General features: G+C 42.1%; 1 protein-coding gene across 2 annotated transcripts in view; it reads left to right on the top strand.

The window, feature by feature from the left end:
- LOC138792882 (E3 SUMO-protein ligase RanBP2-like) overlaps window positions 1-10455 on the top strand; it is a 59952-nt gene extending 49497 nt beyond the window's left edge. For both annotated transcript variants that reach the window (XM_069970923.1, XM_069970922.1), the window contains exons 24-28: window positions 5192-5339; window positions 5912-6004; window positions 6419-6558; window positions 8894-9167; window positions 10059-10455. In XM_069970923.1, the coding sequence (XP_069827024.1) occupies window positions 5192-5339; window positions 5912-6004; window positions 6419-6558; window positions 8894-9167; window positions 10059-10165 (762 nt within the window). In that variant the 3' untranslated portion in view covers window positions 10166-10455. The remainder of the gene's footprint in view (window positions 1-5191; window positions 5340-5911; window positions 6005-6418; window positions 6559-8893; window positions 9168-10058) is intronic.
- Window positions 10456-12312: the final 1857 nt, after the last annotated feature.

Raw genomic sequence — 12312 nt, 5'->3', positions numbered from 1 at the left:
CAAAGCTTTTGTAAGTTATGTATAAAAAGCTGAAAAGTGTACTAAGAACCTGTGGACTAACATGGGCACTTGTCAACCACTGGACATTCCATATGTTTTCACTTTATAGCTTCTCAAACTTTTTAAAGTAGAAAGCTGTAAAAAGTTAAGTTTTGAGAATTGCAAAATGCTCTTATACTTTGAAAGATAATCTGTTTGTCCAAGTGCTATGTTACTGGTTGGCCACCAATGCACCGGTAAAAGCCATATACATCTCTGCATACGTTTGTCTTAATAAATCTAAAATAAAATAAAGTGGCCTTGCACTAGTTTGCTGCACTTTTGTTACAGTGCCTGTGCATCTCTGTGCTAGAAAGGCAAACAAATTCTGCTCAGTGTAGTCCTGCGGTCTTACAGTCTTATACTTTGTTCTATTGATCATCTACATCATGCTAATGTACACTTGGTTGGTTAGATAGAAGGGAATAAGGGTGCGTTCACACTGAGGAATCGGCACTGAGAAGTTTCTGCAGATTTCGCAGCTCGCCCCTGCGCGCTCCCGCTCGCAATTCCGCCTGTCCAATAGACTCCATTGTATGGTTGGTGGATTCCACTGTCCGCCCAAAGAATGGACATGTCCATTCTTTGGGCGGATGGCGAAATCCGTCTGACCATAGGATGGAGCCTATGGGATGGGTGAAGATGCGAGCAGCGGAATCTGCAGGGACTTCTCCGTGTGGATTCCTCAGTGTGAACGCACCCTAAGACTATAGTAACAGACAACAAAAACTGTCTAGTCTGATCCAGCAGAGGCATTGCAGCTGTTGAAACAAAATGGTAATTTTTTTTTAATTAAGACCACTTTCAAAGTAGTTTCACTTTTCATTTTAGATTTATTGCAATAATATAAAAATGTTTTTAGAGGTGTACTAGGTCAGTAACTGCAGTAGAAGAACGCAGGTGAGTGTCTTAACAGCGACTGTATGTTCTGCATGAAGTGGAGTTTTTTTTTTTTTTGTCTGACACAGTGCTCTCTGCTGCCACTTCTGTCCATGTCAGGAACTGTCCAGAGCAGTAGCAAATCCCCATAGAAAGCCTCTCCTTTTCTGGACAGTTCACGGACAGAGGTGGCAGTAGAGAACATTTTGTCAGACTTGAAAGAATACTGAACATCCTGCAGGACATACAGCAGCTAATAAGCACTGGAATGCTTCCAAATCTATACAACTTAACTTTCATAACATGGCACATCTGTATTTCTTTTCATCTTCTACCCGTTCTTTGTAGCAATGGTAAAAGTACTACTGTTCTTTTCCTTTAGATATTATTTCCTATATCTTTTCATGTTAACAGATAGATATACGCCAGAGCTATTTGATCTCTAAGATCATCTTGGTTAACTGTTTTGCTTTTTATACATAATTTTCTTGTAAATGTCAAAGTATACGACCGCCCCTGCATTTCTGTGAATAAAGATTGTTTTCCCTTACCTATTGTCCTCTTTCTGTATTCTGGCACAGTTCCTGTTCCTGCTGTATGTCTTGCTAGCTTTTTTTTAACCCTCTGCTTTCTTCCGCTCCCCTTACCTTTATTTCTATGCATAATCTAGCGCATATATATGTATTTATACTTGGAGGGTTAGGCCGCATTCACATGTTCTGTTTTTCACATGGACGTTGAAGGCCTGTAACGGAGTCTCCCCCACACGGGCAGGATCTCTGTTATGATGCTGGTGAGCAGGGGAACTGCATGGCTGTGTGCAGCGCTGTAATAAAGCAGCAGCAAAGCTCTTTCATTACAGCGCGACGCATATCTATGCAGTTCCCCCCAACTCCCAGCATCATATCAGATATGCTGCCTGTGTGGGGGGCACTCCATTACAGGCTGCCTACATTCATGTTCTGTGTGAAACACGGAACGTGTGAATGCGACTTTAGTCTTAGGTATGAGCAAATTTACAAGTAATACAGTACTAGGCTTGGCCGCTGGCTTTTCAGCTGGCGGCATTTGAACTCTGTGCCGCTCCGGGTCCTGTAGAACTGTATCCAGTCTTGGGAAACTTCTCCCAGTTCCCCAGGACTGGATCCAGCTTTTCCAGGCACCCGCATCGGGGTAGCATTGAGTTATAAGGCAGCTGGTTGCTAAGCCAGTGCCCTAGCCTAGTGAGGCGCTTCGGAAGTACTGTAAATTTGCTCAACCCTAATTGGAATTAACACTGACCCATGTTCCCTAACAAATTCCTCTGAGAATATGAAAATGGACTGCTAGAAAGAACCAGTTGAAAAGGCTGTATTACCCAGTTGAATGTCTGCCAGATACAAGCCTTACTTTCCTGAGCCCATTACGTGATTCTGAATCGAGCAGTCATGGCCACGCGAATGACCACTGGATTGTTCATGTGGCCCTTTATTTTTGTAATTTGTCAGCCACAAATGCCCTTTTACACAGAGTATTACATAGTTTGAGTGCGAGCACACTACAGAATGGCGACGGAAAAAACGCATTCCGCAGCTCGCACCTAATCGCGGACTGTTGCGGGCGCGCGCGTCTCCGCCCGTGTCATAGACTCTATTCTATGCACGGGCAGATTCCTTCTTCCGTCCAAAGAATGATCAAGTTCATTCTTTGGACAGAGGAAGGAATCCGCCCGTGCATAGCATGGAGTCTATGACACGGGCAGAGACGTGCATGCCCGCCACTGTCCGCGAGCGATGGATTACGCAAAGGAGTTTACGTCTGTTTTAAGCAGTGTGCACATACCCTAACATAGTTAATAAGCCTACAGAAACCCTACTGTGGTGATCCAGAGGAAGGCAAAAACCTTTGAAGCAGATGCCAATTGCCCCATCACAGGTTAAAAAAAAAATAAAAAAATCTATCCTGACTCAAAATCAGAATAAATCCCTGAAACAACATTCTATCACATGTAATCTAGTGCTTATAACTTGTAATGTTATATTTTTCAAGAAAAACATCCAGGCCTCCCTTGAACTTAGTGAATCAGCCATGACAACATCATGTGGCAGAGAGTTCCATATTCTCAATGCTTTTACAGTAAAGAATCCCCATATGTTAGCCAATTGAACAACTATGTTCAAACACCTTAAAAACATGCCATCAGCTGACAATATGAATATCGCCCTGTGCACTGGTGGCCATGTGCTTTTGGGACCTATTTCATACGCAAAACAAAATTGCATCTGATATGTTGTTGCATGTAAAATGGTCAGTAACCAGTCATGGTGAGAGTAACCTGACCGTAATAGCCTGCTCAATCTTTATTCTTGGTTATGGTTGTTTGCATTAAGCTATATTAATGTCCGGTTTCAGGGCTATATCTGAAGTAGACGTCATGATACCTGGAAAAGGAAATGGCCACATATGCCACTGAAGGCACATTCACTTTAATAAACTGAACATAGTATACTAGTGACTGTGCTTTTTCACAAAATCAAAGTTAAAATTTTTAAATGGACCAAACAGTCACTAGTAGACCACATCTGGCTATGAGCATGCTGAGATTTTGCCGCTAAATACGTTTGTGCCAGTATCCCGACACATACTTCAGATGTAGCTCAGAAATTTGATGGTATCTGGGGATTAGTACTTGCCAATCTGCTTGTCAGCCAAGAGATGGATCCTGGTAGTGAGCTGCCCTCAGGAGCAATATACCTTGTGTCTCTCAACAAATAATAGTCCAGGTGCTGGGAAAAGATGGATCTTCGGATGTGAGAGAGATGAGATGTGTGGCCAATAGAGGATTATTTTTAAATGTTTGAAGTGTCACTGTCGTTATTACTTTCAAAATCTAAATCAACAGTAGATATGATAAAGCAAGTTTGCCATATACATTCATTATTATTTGTTGTTGTTATGCTGTAAAACAAAGCTGAACTTACTAGAAATCCAGGTCCAGTCTCCTGAAGGTTTTTAAGACTTGTGCTGGTTGAAAAAAAACAGACTAAACCCAGGAATCCCGGCCAGTACAGAGAGTCACGGCTCAATGTTTCCATCAATCACATGACTGCCTTCTCTCTGTGAGTGCTTAGATGGCCTGGGAAACACTGGACTTCCTGTTTTCTGACTGAGAAAAAAATGTCAGAAAACCAAAATTTCATTTTTTCCATGATAACTAAAAAAATAAAAAAAAATAAAAAGAATAAAATGAGTAAATTGCAAACTTGCCTTATATCACATCTACTGTTGATTTAGATTTTGAAAGTTATAACGACAGGGACTTTAAAAGGGTGCCTTCACACCTACCGACTCGCAGCGTAAATCTCGCTGCGAGTCTGGCAGTTGAACAACGACCGCTGAGTGTAAGTCTGAACGACCGCTGCGTGTATGTAATTCTGCCGACCCCTTAACCCCTTCTGCTGCCGCCCGGATCCCCCGCTGTGTCTGTATACATTACCTCTCCTCCCTGCACGGGGTCCCGGCGTACTGCTCTCCCGCCCAGCCAATCAGTGCCTGTGGCTGGGCAACACACTGATTGGCCGGGCGAGAGAGCAGTACGTCGGGACCCCCTGCAGCGAGAGACAGGTAATGTACACAGAGCGGGAGCCGGGCGGCAGCAGAAGGGGTTAAGCGGCTGGCGTATGTCGTGACTGTGAACTGCCGGGACCTGCCAGACTCGCTGCGAGATTTACGCTGCGAGTGTGTAGGTGTGAAGGCACCCTTAGGCTGTGTTTAAAACACACTTAGAATGTGGCTGAAACCATGCCGCCATTTATTCCCCAGTACCGTGGGATGATGTTAGGATTATCGCATAACGAATGCAAATGTGCAACCACATTATTTCAGTTTTCTTTTTGTTTCCCCCTCTAAATGTGTTTTTATTTTTCCATTGGAACTATACAGGCTTGGCAAACACCTGACATTGTACCAGGCATGCTTTAGCCTCAAACATCTAAAGAGCTTTTTAAATTGAACTGTTGTGTCAAAGTGTATAGGAGAGACTCTAGATAAGCACTGTACACAGTGAGAAACTGCAGTTGGTACATTTTCATGTGGGATATATGTACTTCCCCACAACTATATAGTGATGGCTAAACCTTTTTATTGCAGAAGATTTCTGCAGCTAAGCACAGGAAGCTGCGGTGTCTGAGAAATTAAGTATTTGTATGGGTTAAATTGAAGACCTTTTGTGTATCTCTGCAATTTTTTATATAGATATTGTATTTTTTACTGTACTGAAATATTATTTATGTAGGGACTCGGGGAAACAGAGGAAGGTGTTAGAACAGCTGCAGCCTCCATCACTCCATCCACAGCACAAGAAAAAACAGAAACCTCTGCCCCAGAACCTGTGAACTTATCAACAAAAACAGAAGACGCTCAGCCAGATTCTACAAGCACAGGTATGTGGGGTTACTCTGCAACCACAGGCATAATGTGCACTAGTACAGTAACAACAGTCAAATATTGCACACAGATTTATGATTTTTCCCACACTCCAGAGAAGTAACAACATATAAAGGGCAGGGCTCTATAAGAGGTATACATGGTGTTAAGCTGCATCTAGTAAATGTACACATACATACAAGCTTGTGAAAATATATACAGTAGGTTGTTAAAACAATTATAAAAGTTGTGTGTTTCAGCCCCCACTTGCTGTGTTTAGGGCCTGTTCACGCTGAATAATTCTGGGGGAATTTTAAGTGGACTCCGCTTGAAGTTCTGAGTGTCCTATTCATTGAATAGGATGCCTTGTGCACCCTCTGTTTTTTTCCGCCAAAATAATTGACATGGGAATTCTTTTGGTGAAGGACGCATGAGGCATCCTATTAAAAGAATAGGACAGGCAGAACTTGAAGCGGAGTCCACTTGAAATTCCGACAGTATTATTCAGTGTGAACACTGGCCCTTACTCTTGAACATGTGCTAATATGAGTATTTTTTCAATATCCTCTTTTGTATGCTATCTTGTTAGCGATCAACTTCTCCTTTGGCCTAAACTCTGGATCAGGAATGTCATTTGCTGACCTGGCATCAAACAATGGGGATTTTGCTTTTGGTTCCAAAGGTAGGTTGTGAAATCATGTTAGTTCTTGTACATATGGTTTCCACCTCTTTTCCTGTATATATATTGCCACCAAGCTCTACATCTTTCATCTTACTTGAGGACTTTTCCACATGCTTCACACATAAGATCAGCAATATCAGCAAAAGCTTTCATATAGTCTTCACAACCCATTTTCATACCTTCATACCACTGCTACATTCCAACTGCAGGTTTGCCATAAAACATGCTGCTTGACCCCTACCTATTATACTCTTCATCTGTCATACCCTGCAATGAAAATATGAATGGCATATGATGATTTAGATTTTTGTAATAGATATTTACTTTTGACCACTACATCATTGGATTGCTGCACATATTTGTGGATTTAAATAGATAAAATTTTTCTTTCTGTTGTGTTTTCAAATCCTGCAGACACTAATTTCCAGTGGGCAAATACGGGCGCAGCTGTGTTTAGCTCTGTGGGCCAAAAGGCAGAGAATGAAGGTGAAAGTGACGAAGAGGTGGTTCACTGTGATGATGTCCATTTTGAACCCATTGTTTCGTTACCAGAGGTAATAATGAATGGAAGTTATTCCTGTGTTTGCTCCCCAGTTGTAGACGACATGTTTAGATGTTTGGCTCATAGGCAGACATATCTATTAGGTTGGGTTTTGTTGCATGTTTAACATGTGACCTTTGTTTTGGTAGGCAAACTTACATGTCTCAATGTGAGTTTACAAAGCAAGGTGGGGGGGGGGAGAGAGAGTTTAGAGAAAGGAAGACCAATTAGTAGGGAGTTACAGTAGTCATGACAAGAATGGATCAGGACAAAAGTAAGAGTCTGAGCTGTATCAATGGTGAAAAATGGGTGAGTTCTGGAGATGTTTTTGAGGTGTAGGTGACAGTAGCATGCAGGAGTTTGAATAAGGGAATAAAAGGTCAGAGTCTAGCATAACCCCCAGACATCGAGCTTGATGCCTTGGAGTTATGCAAGTAACACAGACTGAGAGTGAGATGTCATGATTAAGTTGGTTAGAGGGAGGGAACACAAGAAGTTCTTTTTTAGTATTGAGTTTGAGAAATAGAGAGGTCATAATATTAGAGCATACACAGTCACTGGTGTTTTGTAAGAATGCAGGGTTGATATAATAGGAGGTTTATAGCTGGGTGTGCTCAGCATATAGAGATGGTATTGAAGGTGTAACTTCCAATGGGGGCCATATAGAGGGAGAAGAGGAGGGGACCTAGGACTGATCCCTGGGGAACCCCAACAGTAAGAGGTAAAGATGAAGAAGTAAAGCCAGAGAAGGATACACTGATAGGATACACGGTCAGTAAGGTAAGAAGAAAACTAGGAGAAAACAGTCCTTTTAGGCCAAGAGAGAAGAGCATGGAGAGGAGGAGCTGGTGATCTATGGTCTCAAACACTGTTTCTTGTAACTTTGCCTTCAGGGGAACGATTGACACTATGGTGAGAGTGGTTTCACTGGAATAAAAGGACTGGAAGTAGGGTGCTGATCAGAGAGTTATCTGAGAGATAGCAGATTAGCTGAGAATAGACCAAAATGTTCAAAGAGTTTAAAGATGAGAGGGTGTTTAGAGACCGGTCAATAGTTAATTGCAAGGTTATAATAGAATATATGAAAGATGATGGAGAGATACCAGAGGAGAGGGAGAGTTGGATACTTTAGTGAGGTGAGTAATGATGGCAGGAGAGAGTGGCTGGATGAGGTGTGAGGGAATAGGATCGCTGGGGCAGGTTATGGGACGAGGAGCTTGGAGACTTGGAAGTGGGAGAGGGACTTTATGGGATTTTAGTGCTGGGAGGTAATGTCAGAGCTGATTTTAGATTTGAAGTAGGAGACCACAGGGGTCAGTGATAGGTGTCTCAACTTGGGGCTTAAAGGTATCAAGGATGCGTTTTGGAGTGTTGGACAAGAGTTGGAGAGGTGAAGTAGGCTTTTTTGGCAGGATGAAGGGCAGATGTGCTCATAGTCTTCCTTGGGCAGACTTTAGGTTGCTGTGTGCAGATATGACTGATCAATGCTATGCAGTGGCATAGCACTCAACAGTATAAGTAATGTTTTATTGATTACATGTAAAAAAATGTAATGTTATTAATCCTGCACCTGTGAATGGCGCAAATAAAAAGCCTTTAAACCGCCCCATTAATGGAAAAATAAAACGATTTTAGGGATCAGAATACGACAAGGTTAAAAGTAGTAAAATAATTAAAGAGCTATTTTAAACATGGATATTGTCATTGTAAGTGACCTACAGAATCAAGGTGACATTTTATTTTACTGTAAAGTGCTCTGTGCAAAATTCCCCCACATGTATTGCATTATTGTTTCCTTTTTCAATTTCGTCCAACAAACAATTTTTTTTGTTGTTTTGCTCTATATTTTATGGTAAAGTGAAAGTCTTTACAAAGTACAATCGATTCTGCAAAAAATAAGTCCTTCAGCACTATACATGGAAAATTTAAGAGTTACGGCTCTCAGAAGGTGGGAAAAATAAAATTTTGTAGCATACACAAGGCCAAAATAGGCTGTATAGTTAAAGGGTTAAAAATGCAACAAATGTATAAAAAATTAGAGTAATGGTGTGTTTACACAGACAGATTTATCTGACAGATTTTTTAAGCCAAAGCCAGGTATGGATTTGAAAGGAGGAGAAATCTCAGTCTCTCCTTTTATGACTTGTTCCCTGTTTATAGTCTGTTCCTGGCTTTGGCTTCAAAGATCTGTCAGATAAATCTGTCTGTGTAAACGCACCATTAGAGTGTATTGCACAAATACCTGAGTAGAAGAATTATTTTAAGATTGGGAGACTGATCACATTGGTGAAACCAAGTTCTCGTTAAGCTACATGCACTATAACTGCCTTTTTATATGATTTGCTAAGGTGGAAGTTAAATCAGGAGAAGAAGATGAAGAGATGCTTTTTAAAGAGCGAGTGAAGCTATACCGGTGGGACAGAGATGTCAATCAGTGGAAGGAAAGAGGAGTAGGAGAGCTAAAAATCCTTTTCCACCAAGAAAAGAAATATTACCGTGTTCTCATGCGTCGAGACCAAGTATTGAAAGTGTGTGCTAACCACATGATCTCAAAAGAAATAAAACTGGCACCCTTAAACACGTCTAATAATGCTCTGGTTTGGGCAGCACAGGATTTTTCAGGTACGTATTTGCTGGAAAATAAAGACTATATCAGTAATTCCCTAATGAAAATTAAACCAGTTTACGCCTGTTGCACATAGACATATAAACTAAAACTTCTGTGCCTTACCAGCCAGAACATGGTGATGTTTGGGCTTCGCTTACAAATGCATATAGTCCTTGCCAACAATTAGAAAAAGCTTGGCTTGAAACCTTTTCCAGGGTTACAAACTCATGGCCTTTTTCTTCCAGAAACAGCACCACTCTTGTTCTCAGTTTAGGTGTAGTTCTGCTGCTTGGGTACAGTGTAGTGCTGTTTTTGCAAGAAATTGGCTTTTTTTTTTTTTTTTTTTTTTTTTTTGCTTGTTTGGGATTTTTTTTTGGGGGGGGGGGGGGGTGTTAATCCTGGATAACCCCCTTTAATTTTATGCTGGACATCCTAAGACGTTAAAGAAGCAAAACCGGACTCTTATATAGCTAAAAAGAGAATTGTTCAGGCTTAGAGAACTGTGCAGCTTGTTTACTGTCAAAACTGCCTCACCAGCTGCACCTCACTCACAATTATAGGGCACCTCTCTTGTGAGGAACACCTGTACGAGGGTCCGTTCACACTGCCGAAATTCCGAGCAGAATCCCTGCCGCAGACTCAGCTCGGAATTCGGCCTGCCTCAGTGTCTCAATGTTAAGTATAGGGCTCTGCGGCTCTCTGCTGAAAGAATTGACTTGTCAGAAGATAAACTGCTGAACATCAGTTACCCCTGCCCCTAGACAGAACAGTTGTCAATTCTGTGGCATGATTGTTTTCAGTGTCTCGATTGGTGACATCTTTGGTTATCACTTGTGCCAGGTATATGGGGGTGTGAGAGTAAAATGTCAGTACAGTTGATAACTTGTCCAATTTTATTTTTACAGATGGAGAAGGAAAGTTTGAGCAACTTGCTGCTAGATTCAAAAACCAGGAGTTGGCTGATTCTTTCCAGAAAATATTTGAGGAATGCCAGAGGAATCTAGAGTCTTAATGTGAAATATTGGCAGACATTGACACTATGCCGTTGGTTATAAATTTCATAGCTTATCCATTTTTGGATTAAGTGACTGGGCCCTTGTTAGGTTTTGCTTTTCTCTAAATTTCTGTTAAAGAGCAATCAAAGTTGTGCTTCAGAAGTACATCCTAGTTCTGTACCTTAACAGAATAAATACACCCACCGTACGTAAATTTACATTTGTGTAAAGAACTTCTGTGCACTTGTAAGAACACAATCCTATTTTTTAAATGTTAGTATTGTAAATAAAGTTCAGAGTGAAATCATGGTCTAACTTTGCTTTGCTGAGTGTCTGTGCTTTTATGTCACATATGTGAATAGGAATGTGCAGAAACTAGAAGTCATAGGGATGCCCTTACTGACACCGCCATTCTGTGAATTCACAATTCTACTCACAAGCTTTTTTGTTTTGTTTTTTAAAGCGAATGTTACATCATGATAACACAAGAATTTTTTTCAGTACCTTATCTGCGCAGAGAACCCGGTGGAGCGGTCCTTTTTTTCAAAAAACGCAGTTGGTCCAGTTTTCTTGTTGTGCAGCGGCCCGGCGCCCCAGTCTGACTATATCCCCTCCCTTTAGTGACATGGCCCTGCTTGATTCTAATGGAGCCGTGTCACTGAGGAAGGGGATATTATGACACTGGGGGCGCTGGGCCCGCCTCCAGTGTATAAAACCAGGACAATGCACAACAAGAGAACGGCGCCAAGCATGGGAACCAGGCGGCATTTAAACAAAAAAAGGACTGTGCGACCAGGATCCCTGTGCTAGTGCTGTTATGGTACAGAAGAAAAAAAATTGCCTTGTCTTGATGGTACATTTACTTTAAGAAGCTCCATATGATATAAGTGAGGAGCCAGTTAGCAGTGGCTCCTGTGTGTACCTAGCTTATGTGCTGATATCTCAGGAGGAGCATATGTAGAATTCTTAAGACCATTGTCTTAATAACCCGAATGCTCGACCTTGGCATCACCTTATCTCTCCAAGAATAAAGGTGTCTGGCTGTGAAAACCCATCACATAAGACAGCTGTCTTCATCAACATCATCTGTCTCTGGAGACTCTGGAGGGTGCCAATACACTTTTTACTGATGGCTGAACCAGACTCTGGGTTTGTACAAAGTATACCGGAGGCTTTAACAAACAGAATTCCTTGTTCAACAAACGCTGCTATCCCTATGATGTGGTCAGGGGGTCTCATTGAAGACAGTCATGTATATCGATCTAAATATCTGCTGTTTATAGAAGACCCCTTTTAATTATGAGAAGCATTTCCACCACGCTGTATCTGTCATTTCTTTCCCAGATAAATAACATTATATAGATGGCAGGGTGCATGCGTGTCAAGAAGTAGGCTTAGTCAGACCAGGCCACCTTCTTACTTTGCTCCATGATCCAGTTTTATGGTGCGTTCACACATAACTGATCCGCAGCGGATTTCTTGCTGCGATTTCGCAGCCAGACCCGCTGCAGATCCAGGCCCTGTACGCCCTATGGGCAGACAAACTCGCAGCAGGATGTACATGTTTGTCAGCAGCCTGCCCCGTTAACCCCCCACCACCGGAGCCTATACTTCACCTGGTCCCGCTCTGGCTTGCTTCGGGGCTCCCATGTCTTCACGTCCCTCTCTGCCAATCAGTGCGCTGCGGCAGGGCAGCTCCCTGATTGGCCAAACGGGACGTAGCGGGGACCAGGTAAAGTGTACACTCCGGCGGAGGGGGTTAACGGGGCGGGCTGTGGACACATACAGCAGGATGTGCATCCCGCTGTGAGTTTGCCGAGAAGTGTACAGGGCAGGGATCCGCAGCAGATTTCTTGTTACGTGTGAAAGCACCCTAAATGATTACTTGCCTTTTCTAGGGGCATTTGCTGTTTTGGGGTCAGTCTGGGCAATCTAATTTGATTTGTGGTTATAAAGATAATGGTATGTTTTCCTAATATGATCTGTTTTGGTTGTCACTTGTGAAATTGCAAACCAAATGAGCATCTGACAAAACTTCAGGTTGGTAAAATGAACTTTGAAACTGGGATCTCACCGTCTGGTGGAAACTAGAGATGAGCAAATTTACAGTAAGGCTATGTTCTCACACAGTAGTTTTGCTCTGTATTTTGCTCAGTGTTTTTTC

Source organism: Dendropsophus ebraccatus, chromosome 5 (assembly GCF_027789765.1).
Source record: "Dendropsophus ebraccatus isolate aDenEbr1 chromosome 5, aDenEbr1.pat, whole genome shotgun sequence".
NCBI classification, from domain to species: domain Eukaryota; kingdom Metazoa; phylum Chordata; class Amphibia; order Anura; family Hylidae; genus Dendropsophus; species Dendropsophus ebraccatus.
This window is presented reverse-complemented; position numbering and strand designations above follow the sequence as displayed.